Source organism: Nothobranchius furzeri, chromosome 14 (assembly GCF_043380555.1).
Source record: "Nothobranchius furzeri strain GRZ-AD chromosome 14, NfurGRZ-RIMD1, whole genome shotgun sequence".
Lineage (NCBI taxonomy): Eukaryota > Metazoa > Chordata > Actinopteri > Cyprinodontiformes > Nothobranchiidae > Nothobranchius > Nothobranchius furzeri.
Genome location: NC_091754.1, coordinates 29,319,801 through 29,333,669, shown reverse-complemented (window position 1 = coordinate 29,333,669; position 13,869 = coordinate 29,319,801). Strand labels below are relative to the sequence as shown.

General features: G+C 41.5%; 1 protein-coding gene across 2 annotated transcripts in view; it reads left to right on the top strand.

Annotated features, from left to right (window-relative positions):
- The window catches only part of fgf14 (fibroblast growth factor 14), a 192,653-nt gene that overhangs the window by 31,178 nt on the left and 147,606 nt on the right, over nucleotides 1–13,869 (top strand). Inside the window, exon 1 of one of the 2 annotated variants that reach the window (XM_070544055.1) lies at nucleotides 7,448–7,810. The exons of the other annotated variant lie outside the window; for it this stretch is intronic. Within the exon in view, the coding sequence (XP_070400156.1) occupies nucleotides 7,738–7,810 (73 nt within the window). The 5' untranslated portion in view covers nucleotides 7,448–7,737. Of the gene's footprint in view, nucleotides 1–7,447; nucleotides 7,811–13,869 lie in introns of those variants that run through there. 2 annotated transcript variants of the gene reach the window in all.

Genomic DNA, 13,869 nt, shown 5'->3' with positions numbered 1-13,869 from the left:
TCTGACGACGTCGCCTCCCAAGTCGGCTCGTCTGACGTCGTCGCCTCCCAAGTCGGCTCATCTGACGACGCCGCCTCCTCTGAAGTCGTCGCCTCATCTGAAGTCGCCTCGTCTGAGGATGCTCTCTGCACTCAAGAGGTCGACGCTCCGTCCAGTCCAACGTCTCCGGTTCTGATGGTAGTTTTGAAGGCCGCTCCGGCCCAGCCTGCAGGGACTATGTCACCAGCCCAGCCTGCAGAGACTTGTCACCGGCCCAGCCTGCAGAGACTATGTCACCGGCCCAGCCTGCAGAGACTATGTCACCGGTCCAGCCTGCAAGAACTTTGTCACCGGTCCAGCCTGTGTCCCCGGCCCAGCCTGCAGGGCTCCTCTACTGCAGGCGCCGCCCTCCCAGGGCCCGTCGCCTCCTCTTCTGCCTCAGGTGCCGGCCTCCAGGGGACCGTCGCCTCCTCATCTGCCCCAGGCGCAGGCCCCCAAGGGTCCGCCTCGCCTCCTCATCTGCTCCAGGCGCAGGCCCCCAAGGGTCCGTCCTCGTCTCCTCATCTGCCCCAGGCGCCGGCCTCCAAGGGCCCGTCGCCTCCTCATCTGCCGCAGGCACAGGCCTCCTGACTCTGCTGATCCCTGCCGCCTCTCCTGTGGTCCCTCGGTTCCTCTGGGCCCTTCCTCCGGGTCCCCCTCCTCCCGCCCTGCTCCTGGTTCCTGTGGGCGTCTGGGATCCGCCCTTTGGGGGGGGGGGGGGGGGGGGTACTGTCACGTCCTGTCCTGTCTACTCTTAGGTTTTGTATGTGTCTCCGTTAATTGCTCCCACCTGCGTCTTGTTTCCCAATCACCTTAGCTCCCGGTCCTCCTGTATTTAAACCCCGTCTGTTTTGTGTTCCTTGTGGAGTCATTGTTTCAGTGTCCAGCGTGTCCCTTCAATAAACCTATGTTAAATGGACTCACCTGTTCGCCTTCTTCCTCCCTGCGCTTGGATCCTTCTCTGATCACCACCTCGCTGCCCGGCACGCTCGTGACAATAACCTGTTTTTTTTTATTTTCAAATGACCTCTTCCTGAGTAGACCTGCTGGTCCATCATGCAATTCTAGTCCAGGATGGGTTAACCCTTTTTTTTATCAGTGCTCTTTTTTTCATTTAATTCAGAGGCACGTGTTTAATCTTCTTTGCGAGATTATTCCTTGTCAGTTTTATTATCAGGAACTTATCAATGTCATTTATCTCAGTAGAAGACAACTCAGATTCAGTGCGACAGACTCGATTTTGTCTCTGTGTGGTTCCCCTCCATTCTCTGCATGCTTCATAAATCATTGTGCAATTTGGCTCATTCCTTTTGTCCAGTAGTAAACAGCTTTATTACACATGATCCCTCCACATGGTCCTGTTGTGTGAGGATGGGAGAGAGTGAAAGATGATTTATGGTCTGTTCAAACAGCTCCATCAGAAAGAGTCAGAGCCACCCTTCCACCAGACCTGTCTGACATCAGATAAAGGGTATCTGTGTGCACCATTTGGCGTAACCTTTGATTAGAAGGGTTTTCAGGAGTGGGTGAAGAGCTTTGGTGTTTGATCACGGCTGGAAATCCTTCCTAAGTTAGATCAGTCAACATTACCAACTGCAAGTCGGGCTGAAAACAACAAAAAAGGACACTTCTGTTTTAATCTGCTTCATCCAATGTTGCCATTTCATTATTTGAGAACAGAACCAGCCTTTCCTGTGATTGTTACATTACATTTTAACACCATGAATGAGCCAAGGTCAGTGAAAAGTACAAAAAGTTAGCTATTTCTTTTAACAGCATATCATCAGAGGTTTTTAAGTTAAAGCCAAATTAATTACAATAAAAGGCTTCCTGCTGTGTCTCCGCTTGCTGCTGGTTCCATGCAGAAATAGAGCATGACTTGAGTGTTCCATCAAAGGGTTTTAATTTTGAAAAAGCTGCAGTATTTGACTTTTATTCCTAAAATAAAGCTATACTTCTGTTAACAGTGCAACTTTTTTCAAATACATATTGATGACAAGAGCGAAGCTCTACACATCTAGCTCTTCTCCTTTTCACATTTCACAGCAGATCTCCATCGTCTCCATTCAATGACTGAGGATATAATTATGAACTCTGATTATAGAGAAGATCTTGTGAATTTGGCACCTGCTGAGGAGAGCTACAATTTCTGCCAAGTTCGCGCACGTTAAACCTAATGGGAGCGACTATAAAGGGAATCTTTGTCTAAATGAGAGACATTGAGAGGTCAAAGATTCATCTTATGGACAAAATTCATTACACATAAATACATTTTATATGTGGGCACATTTTAGATTATATGGGACTTAAATGCCAAAGTCATTTATAATCTGTAAAACCAGATTAGTCTTCAGCATTCATGAACAAATCTGTTTAGGGTAAACCTTTGTGATATATATGTACCACTCATGAGTATTTCTTTCATTACAAATTAAAAGTTACTAAACAAATGCTGCGTGAGGGAGTTTTTCTAAACTAAATACCTGAAACCTGTCTCAAACTCTTCTCTTTTTTTTATATCTGTGTTTTCAATGAGCAAGAAAATTCAGGTTATTGGTGTCTGCTGGCATCCAAACTAAACAAAACGAAGACATTTGCACAATGGTCACAAACATATCACAATTACTTAGAAATTATGAGACATGCTCTATGTGAGCGAAATATTCAGAACACCTGCCTCAATGGTGTCTTACGCATCACTTCAGTGTGATTCAGATATTTTGCAAATTTTCTCACAAGTTGCTAACAGTTGCAGCTCAGTCTAATACTGGTCGTTTGCTGTCATTGTTGAAATGATTTTCCTGAACTTGTATAAACCATTGTGCAGAGACAGTTTGCACGTCCTACAGAGGTGATCTGGACCAATGGACTCAATCTGCACGTCCATGCGACGTTGACTGTTTGCGGGCAAACTTCGAGGTTATAATTATTTCTAATTTAGTTACATTTTGAAGGATTGCTGATATTTCATTTTGTAGAAAGGAGCAATGGAAGACTTATAGACTTGAGTTCTTATTCAGAATTTGGAATTTTGTAATTGAATAAAAAAACAAAATGTTAAAAGAGGGAAATCAATTATAAAAAGGCCTTTCTTTATGTATCAGAAGATACTTTTGTGAAAACAACTAAACTAGAGACAAACATACAACACATGATGTGAAGCATAAATATTTGTCTAATAAAAAACTTTTTGAAACAAAATAGAAACAAGAACTCCTTTACAGCATTGAGAAATTATTTAAAGAAATAATCCTCGATGCTTGACTGATTCTGTTGATTAACAAGAGATGATTTGAGACATTTTTTGTTGTTATAAAAACCGAACATGACAGAGACACTCTGAAGCCTCGTTTTGTAGAAAAAAAATGGACTGAAGCAGGATCAGCTGGATGTGCTTCACCCCTCTGCTGAAAGTTGTATTCAATTATTTGATTATGATAGATTGCTAATGTAATTCCATGACTCACTGCTGGCCTGTAGCTCATTTATTACTGTTGTCCATCATGCCTGGTCCCTACTAATGGGAAAGACTGAGCAGGATGCTCTCTCTGCCTTCATTGGCTTGAAAAACAACACTATGCATCATTTTGAGTGACGTTGGGTGAAAAACCTGCAAAGATTATATTTAGGTGACGTTTGGGTGAAAAGCCCAACACAATAATATTTGGTTGATGTTGGGAAGAAAATGTTAAAAAAAAAAGAAAATATTTTTGGGTGATATTAAGGTAAAAAAAATAAATAAATATTGTTCATACATTTGTAAAAAGGCTTCTTCTGCCATCTAATTAAGCCATTAATTATGAACACATTTAAGTGATCATTGTGCAAATATTATTCAAATTTAAAGTGGCACAGCATCAACATGAGAAACTTTTTGATGTTTTATGCTAATTATTTCACCATCATATATCAAACTGCTTAGGAAAGTACTAGCACACCTTCCATGGCCGAGCCGCTAGTTTTGATATATAATTTTGGCGGTGCACGCAGCCGTTCGAGCCGCATTAACGTCCGCGGAAGAATAATAATAAAGGTGATTAATGTCAAAAACCCCCACAGGTGCAAAACAACAAGGGCCCAGCGACAGGTCCCTTAATAAAATGAATAATTAAATCACACATACTCCAACAAATTTGCACACGATCCAATCATTTTTTGCAGCATTTAGGCATGATACTGCAGTGGGATGAAAGCTGTGTTTAAGTCTGTTAACGGTCGATTTACATTTCAACCCTCATCTATGGTCACAAGCTCTGGGTAGTGAACGAAATGAGAAAGAATGAGATCATGGATACAAGCGGCCGGAAGGAGTTTTCTCCACAGGGTGGCCGGGCTCTCCCTCAGAGATAGAGTGGAAAGCTTAGTCTTCCGGGAGGGACTCGGAGTAGACCCGCTGCTACTCCACATCTTGGGCAGCTAGTTGAGGTGGCTTGGGCATCTGGTTAGGATGCCTTCTGGTGAGGTTTTCTTGGCACGTCCAACCGAGAGAAGGCCTAAAGGAAGACCCAGGGCATGCTGGAGGGACTGTCTCTCGGCTGGCCAGGGAACGCCTTGGGATTCACCCGGAGGAGCTGGCCCAAGTGGCTGGGAGAGTCACTCTGGGCCTCCTTGCTTAGACTGCTCCCACCGCGACCTGACTCTGGATAAGCATAAGACAAGGAATGGGTGGATGGATGGATGGATGGACGGACGGACGGACGGACGGATGGATCTAAGTTATATATTGAACACAAAAACTTAATAAACTCCAAAGGTATTCCTTTGGTAGTATTTTGTTTGAAAAAATTTACATTGACTGGATGCAAAATTAAACAAAACATTTACTATCTGTAATTTTGTTAAATATCAAAAATGCTCCAAATGACTCCAGGTTACCAGGCCAGAGGTTTTGCTACAGAGAAAGGCTAAAGTTCAAAGTCCAGAGTTCATGTTGCAGCTGTAAATAATCCATCTTGTTCCTTCAAAGCGTGTTCATGGCTGTTCTCTTTGCAAACAGGGCTGCCGCTCAGGTTCACTGTAATATGCGTCCTCGTCGGGACTCTTTTTTTCCCCTTTGACTATGCCCTGAAAATGCCTCCCACCCCCCACCATTTTGTTATTTCTAAGCAGTAGAACCCTGTTTCCATCTCGCTCATCGAGGTTTGACTTTACTCAAGTGAATGAAGGCATCAGCAGTTGTCGACCTTCAGTCCTGCAACAACGTCTGCTGTTCGTTGGTTTTATTTTGCTTAGAAGGTATGAAACAATTTCAGTGCTTTGTCAGTTTTCTAGGATTGCACAAAGCATACATTTGTTTAAAAAAAGTTATGGTCATTTGCCAACACTGCAGCAATGTCCAATCTATCGCGCAAACACACAAACCTGAAACCACATCGTGTAACTGAATACATCTCATGTTTATGAAGCTTTGTTTTCACCATCCCAGCTTCATTGTAATGGATTTATTACTGAGCCTCATGGGTATTTTTATTACCCTGACAGTGAGCTATCGCTTAATGTTTTTAATGGAGCGTTGTGAGTCTCTGCCCATTTTGATGATGTGACCCACCTGACCAGCTTGCCCAGACTTTTCTCCGTCTTCTTCTGAACAAAGATTAATTACCTCATGGATTTACTGTTGATGTGCTGATTTGATTTGTCTATTCTGAAGGTTAATTTCACAGCAAACTCCAATGTTTGTTATTTCTCATTCTTCTCAGACAATAACAGACACGTCAGTTTCCTGACCCGGGATTTGTTCATATTCCCACTCAGATGAAAGGACTTGTTTTGGGTTTTGATTGACGTGACTAATTCATCCTGCTTGTTTAATCATTTATCGGGGAGAAAAAGCTCTTTTCCCTGTGGTTTTGTGCAGCTCATGTACAGTGTTTGCCATCATGTTTGGATCACTGCTCCGCCTCTGTTCAGGGGTCTGTTCTGTGCAGTGCTGGAGGTTATGTTGTGGCTATGGTGAGATTTTTGCTGCAGTGCAGCAGGGAGCTCCGGGCTGCTGCTCCTGTCTTTCCTCTGCTCACCTTCTTTCCCAATTTCCATTCTCTCTTTATGCATTCATTCTTTTCTAGATAATTTGAGAGCAAACAAACACTTTCAAACAGCCTTTTGTATGTTGTTGCTGTGTTTGTCTTCAAATTTCATTTTTGGTTCTTTTTTAAACACAGATAAGGTTTTTTCTTTACCTTGCTGACGTTTAGTTTGTGGCTGCAAACATCCTCAGAGCTGACGCTGATGGTGGCGTCACTTCCTAATCCATTTATTTAACTGTTTACCCGCGGGCAGCAGAGGACGTTGTCGCCCTCTGCTGCCCGCTCTCCCCTCTCCGATGATGCAGTCCCATGCACGATCCAGTGAGTAAACTATAAGTAGGGGAGTCGTTTACAAAATTCCATGCAAACTCTGCAGTAAAACATACATAGGAGAAACCGGGCGCCAACTCAACACACGAACAATAGAACATAGAAAGGAGTGTGAGAAAGACACAAGTCGAAGACACACAAGAGCAGCAAAAGAAGAAGCAGAAAGCACAATTAAGAAATCAGCCGTAACAGGTCACTGCACAAGAGAAAACCATATAATGGACTGGGATAACACAAGGATCATAAACACCGAACAACAGAAATACAAAAGAAGGATAAAAGAAGCTATCCAGATAAGGAGACGTGGATGTGGGACCATGAACAGAGACGACGGAGTTTACTCATTGGATCGTGCATGGGACTGCATCATCGGAGAGGGGAGAGCGGGCAGCAGAGGGCGACAACGTCCTCTGCTGCCCACGGATAAACGTAGTAGGAAGTGACGCCACCATCAGCGTCAGTTCAGCTCTGAGGATGCTTGCAGTCGCAAACGAAACGTCAGCAAGGTAAAGAAACACCTTATCTGTGTTTAAAAAAGAACCAAAAAGGGACTTTCAAACAGTTTTGCTTAAAAAAAGAATAAAAAAATCTGTTCAGATCACATATTTTTCACCACATCCTTTAAACCCCATTTTTTATCCTCACACTTTGCACATATTAGTCAGCTTTTTCCACATAACCTTTTGAAAGTTCTTATTTATCGTCTTATTTTCACCATTTGCCACAGATCCCTGTGTTAAAGCTTAGCTGTCACAGTTTCAGCTCATTTCTCCCTCCCCTGGGCTGGTTTCCTGTATTCAGGCAGAGATGATAGCAGAGCCACCTGTTTGCTGTGTTGAGTGCTCTGCTCTTTGCACAGAAAGGCCAGTTGTTTTTCTTTACACACACAAAGCTAGCTACAGCAGCATGCTCAGGTAATATTTGTCAGCACCAGGGGAATAAAAGTGAAAGCTGAAACACTTCAGTGCAAACATCGTGCAGCCCATATGTTTTCTCTTCTACAAATTCTTGTTTGACGCTGACACATGTAGGACATGCAGTTTATAAGTTGCCACATCATCGACACCTTTTAGCTGTGACATGCTTGACATTTCTGGTTGGTTACGTCCAGTAGGATGGGAAAGTGCTCTTGTTATCAGTGGGATATGATTATCTGCTCGCTGGTGGGGTCTGGTGGCAGGTTGTTGGCGACAGGCTCAGCATGCGCATGCATACGTGTTAAAATGTGGCCGTGCATGTGTGAATGGGTTAAAAGGTTGAGTCAAGCTCAGTTGGACGCCAGTAAGGGTGTGAAATATGACTTCAAATGCATTAAAACAGCCATTATTTAAAGAAAACTGTCTGGGAGCTTTGGGTTGCAGCCATGGAGGCAACTTCTTTTGCAAAGATTGTGGAGCGGCATGTACGGAAAGCTCTGAAAGCTGAGGAGGAACATGGTGAGTTTCATAGAACATCAATTCTGATTCCACATGCCATCAGTAAATAGTCTCTTTAGGGTGAAAATTTAATCAGTATAAGCTACTTTTACACCAATGAAACTAATCACTGCATTGCAGTTTATCAAACCTGAAGGTCACACATTCCGTGCACAGGAGTGAGTGTGTGTGTGTGTGTGTGTATGTGTGTGTGTGTGTGGTTCACTGTCCTACTTTATTTGTGTAGCAGCTTGTCAAAAAAGAGACACAAATTTTGTTGTCTTTGCATGCTTTTGGAGATTTTATTTGCACAATAGAAGAATTGTTTAAAGGCCAAATGAAGGGAAGCAGACTAATGAATGGTTCTGGAGTTCTCATCTTCATTTGAACAAAGGAAAAGTTCCCTTTGTCTGCATCCTGAGGTGTGACACACAGCTCTGAACTGTTAGCCTTGCCTCGTCTGCAGCAGAACAGTCTCGCAGTTACCTAACAAGCAACCGAAGAACCACTTTTTGATTATGATTACTAATGCCGCTAGTTTCCCAGACCTGCTTTTAAAGCTACGGAGTCACGATCTACAAGCTCCAAGGCCAAACATCAGGCTTCGCTTTTATGCTGTTCTCAGTAGAAAATCACTTATTTTAAAGACAAATTTTTATGTTTATTCATGCAAAGGATTAAAATTAATGTAGAAATACATTCTGTTGTTGTACAAATAACTCCAAGAAGTACCACGAAAAGGAGATCTGAAATCCCCAGGTGTAATTTTAAGATAGTTAAGCAGTAAGTGACACAATTGTTGCTGACTAGATTTTTCTTTCAGTGTGCAGTATATTATCTGTCAGCTGAGCTGTTTTTAATAAAAAATGACTGGGTTCTTTTTTTTAGGAAGATGTGACCATCTGACTTATGGGAGTAGGCTCGACCAAAGTTCGAGAAGCAATATGTGTTGTTTTTTATTTTAAAGAATGACAGCTGTGTGTGAGTTAATGGTGAAAATGAAAGATTGCCATCCTTATTTCGTACCTAAACTTTCCCTCTTTCCTATTCACTCTCTCTCTTTCTTAACATTTTTTCTTTTAAATCCCAATTGCATATTTTTGCTCATTTGAAATATATTTTTAAACATTTTCTTAATGCTTTTTTATATTTTAACATTTTTTTAGTTTTTGTGAAGCGCCCCGTGATTTTTATTTTGAGAGGCGCTATAGAAATGATATTTTCTTCTTCTTCTAAACTGATTTAAAAAACACATATTATTACAGCTGGACCAAACAATCACAAATCAGCAAGTTTGCTGATCAGGTTAATGCTGCTTGTTAGCATTTAGCTCTCTCTGCACCGTCGATCTTTAAGATTTATGATGAATACTTTTACTGAATTTTTGTAGAAATGCTTATATACTTTTGGACATTGCACTGCATGAAAACATAATGTGTGAAGCTTTTGTTTATTATTGGAAACATATCACGCTGTGCAAAATGGTGGAGCTTTTCTGTCATTTCTGGGGTAAATCTTTGCTCAGACACGTGGTTTCCAACATTTTCATGCAGCATTTCCATCACGGAGATTCCTACTCAAAACTCTGCTATGTGATTAAAGAACCTTCATAAGTAATTGGTTTCATAAATGATCCTCCGCCTTAGTGAGTGAGAGATGAAGAATATTATTAATTAATGCCAGCTGAGATTTGCAATCTAACATCCATTTAATCTAAATTAGTTTTTTTTTTCTTCACAATTAATTGCATTGGTCAATGATGCAACCTGGACAGGAAAAGATAATATTCAAAACCGTAATGTTAATAAATAGCAAGCAGATTTGATATGCATATATTATTAGTCTTTATCAGGAAAAAAAAGGCGTTTTACTAGATTATTTCTTGGGGGGGTGGGGGGCTGGTGCCTATCTCCAGCTGTCTCCATGCAGGTGGAGCACACCCTGGACAGGTTGCCAGTCCATTGCAGGGCAACACAGAGACACACAGGACAAACAACCAAGCTTACACACTCACACCTAAGGACAATTTAGAGAGACCAATGATTATAAAAGTCATCGGAGGGTGCAGTCGCTTTCTTTCTCCTCCCTTATCTTCCCAAAGCTCTTTGTCCTGTCGGCTTCCAAAGCACTTCTCTGCATTGCTCCCAAAATCTGGAAATGATTAAAATATGGATCGGGTCAGTTTGCTCTTTCAAAGCGATTGACAAGATTTTTTTCAACAGAGAGATCGGAGAAAGGCATCCAGTTGGGCATATTTTGGATTCCTGTAAGAGGTGGAATGTAATATGCCTTTCCCAACTTTCCGTTGAGGATACTGAAGATGTATGGCTTTATGGAATTATAATTTCAGGATGACTTCTTTTTGGTGTAGGCTGTTATCTGGTATTTTGGACATTTAAGGAGCTTTCCATTACTGTAATGCTTCATGAACTCAGGGATGGAGTTTACCATGCTGTGAATGCACAGACTTGTCGAGGTGGATTGCAAGATAGAGATTTTGGATGTGATTCCAACTTTGACACAAAAACACCCTTATTCGGCTTTTTGGAGAAGTTGAGACGAACAGACAGGGAGGAAATGTATCTCTGCCTGTCTTGAAATAACTCATCAGAATCTGGTGCCCTTGAGTCTTCAATCTGAGGCTGAAGAGGAAGTGTCCCAGAGAGGGAATGTAGACAGACACTGTGAAACCTCTCCTCACTCCTCATCCTCAGTCTGGTTGGACTTGTGATCCGGAGAAGGCTATGGAACCGTCCAGGAGTCATCCTCCACCCTAGACCTCTCTCCCACCTCTGATCACTTGTTGGGGTTTTATTGCCAGGGTTGTGTTGCTGTTGTTTGTCTCTTGTTCAGTGTTCTGATGATTCTATTTTTGGTTTGTGTTAATTTTGCACCGCGGGTAGTGGTTCCATTCCAGGGAATGGGACGCCGGTGTCGTTCGGCTTTTTAACAATGTGGCTCACAGTGATAATATGTTTCAGAAAGCTCCCTCATGCTGGATGCTAGCTTGTAGCCTTCTGCCCCACCCATTGCACTGGCATAGAAAAGCTCATAGTCAATTTTTATGTTGAGGCAATGGGTTTAGTCATTGGCAGCTGCTGAATATAATTAACAAAGTATCTTCTAATCTAACGTAGTTACTTTAAACATAAAGTAATCAGTAAAGTAACTAAGTTACTCTTGGAACAAGTAATCAGTAGTCAGTAATCAAATTACTATTTCAAGGTAACTGCAGCAAGACTTGCAGCACTCCTGGAACTTTTCTCCATTAGAGCAGGAAGTCAGATCACCAGAGACTGCACGGGGACTGTGAGGGACAGACGCAGGGACCGCCCCCATACACCCTTATGCCACCACACTGCCTAATCTTTTATAAAATGGACACCATTGCACAACATTACCGCCACAGTCTGACCACTTATAAATGACCTAAGGCTCCTAGATGCCGGCATGGCATTGCGGCAAATTGATAGGATTGTTTTGTGAAAACGGCTCATGGGAGGGGAGCCGGATGCGTGTCTCATGCTCTGTGCGAGACAGTTGGTAGCCCTGCACATGTTAGGTTCAAAGATGTACTGGGAATCTCTTTTGCACATTCATTCAGTGTGTAACTTCATTATCCATGACTTTGTTCATTTTTTACACAGTGCAGTTAAAAATACTTTACCTTGAACCTGACATGTTTCGGTTAGCGACTCTAGCCATCATCAGTTCTGTTTATTCGTGGGCAGCAGAAAACACCTGAACAGCATCAACGTCACTAACAACATAAAATTTACAGATGAAGAAGAAAAAGACAACAGCATATCATTCATGGACATGAAAATAACCAGGCAGACATACGGAACCCTAAAAATAAACACATACAGGAAACCAACACACACAGACCAATATTTATTATGGACATCAGAACATCTCACCATACGTGCAATGTCAGTGATCAGAGCAAATATAATAACAGAAGAACAAGATCGCAAACTAGAAGACCAACACATGCAAAGCACATTAAAACCTGAGGATACCCAACGTAGGCAATACAAAGAGGAAAATGACAAAAAACAAATGGAAAAAAAAGAAGAACCAGGAATACAGAAAGACTAAAACCAAAACCAGTAATAAACCTTCCATTTATCAAAGGCATAAAGGCAAATAAATTACAATCCAAGAGAAAAACATATAAACAAACCAACAAAACCAGACATGACACTTTTTACTGTGGATGTGTGTGTGTGTGTGTATGACTATTAATGTTTTTAAACTGTTTTTGGGATCATTTTAATTCTCTAAAACACTTTGAGTCGCACTTTTGCTTGAAAAGTGCTTTAGAAATATCATCTGATTGATTGAGTCAGAAAAAGATTTGGACAGCCAAAAGACAAGATATCAGCAGGTAAAAAATGTCGCGTGATATGCAAAATATAATGCAAACTCTGCAATAAACCATACATAGAAGAAACCGGACGCCAACTCAACACACAAGAAATAGAACATCAAAGAGAGTGCAAGAGGGAAATAATTCGAAAACACACAAGGACAGCAAAACAAGAAGCAGAAATCACAATAAAGATATCAGCCATAACAGACAACTGCACAAGAGAAAATCATATTATGGACTAGGACAGTACACAGATCATAAACAGATAAACGGAGGTGACGCCACGGCCAATGAGCTCTGATGATGGCAAGAGTCGCTAGCCAAAACATGTCAGCTTTAAGGTAAACAATAATTTTTTTACTGCGCTGTGTAAAAAAAAAAGAGCAAAGTATGGATGGACTGGGAATATCCCAAATTTGAATGAATGCTAGAAAGATACTTAGCTTTCCTACTTTGTTATCTGGATACTCTACAAAGCTGTACTCAGAGTTACCAGTCAAAGAGGCCCCGGGTGAAACCAACCAATCAGAACTGAGCACATTTTATAATGTTCTGATTGAGTGGGCGGGGCAAGCAAGTCTTTCCATTGATTATGGGGTTTTATTTATTTGTTTCTCTTATGGGCAGAACAGACTTGGGGACCCTTGAAAACACCAGACACAGTAAGATGCTTTAACAGATGTATTTATATGAGTCGGGGCTTGGTTGTATTACCCAGACTGTGGGAAGCAGGCAGAGGCGTGGTCGGGACTAGGCGAGAGTCAGAGCCGGGGAGATCAGTAGCAAAGACAGGAGGGGCAAACCAAAAGCAGAGTCCGTCAGGCAGATCTGAGGTCAATTGTCCAGGTAGTCAGAAGCAGAGAAACAATCCATGCAGGGAGCAGGCATGTGGGCAGGCCGAGGTTCAGGAACAAGGTCGGATCTATGATTCAGGCAGAGGTTAGGAGTGCTGGAGATTTACTGGCAAGAAGTGTTCAATGATCTGGCAAGGTGCTGGTGGCTTGCTGGAGTTTAGGTAGCTGGAGCAGCAGGTAACCTGGATGTCTTGATTACAGGGTGCAGGTGTGGTGAGAAAGGCTAATGAGAAGGAAGTCGTAGTTACAGGGGAAACAGAGCATGGCTGGAACATGACAGTTTCAGGAGTCCTGGGCCATTTTGAGACCCAACAAATCTTTATTTGTAATAGAAAAGTTTAAAGAACATTTTGCATTTGTCAAAAAAAAAAATGAAGTTGCTCTATAGAGGAATGGACCCACTGTCAAAGCAGCAATAACATGATTTTTTTTAAAATCTTTTATTTCATTCAAAATGTATAAAATAAACACAAACAAATACAACATACATTAACATATTGAAAAAAAACATTTGAATGAAAAGGAGCAGATAGAAGAAAAAATCTTATGATTTCTGCCCCTTTTTACGAAATAAAATTATCCGCCAAACAAACACAGTGTAACCTCAGTCACTTTCTAATATTTTCACGTCTAATCTTTGACATTATAATTCTCCTTTTCATAATTACTAAATACATTAGATTTTATACATTTCTTAAATATTGCAAGTGTAGTTGATTCTTTAAATTCCTTGTTAATGGCATTCCACAATCTTACACCATTTACAGAAATGTTACATTCCCTCACTTTGGTTCTGAATCTAGGTTTCTCAAAGACATCACTTCCTTTTAACATGTACCCACTTACTCTCT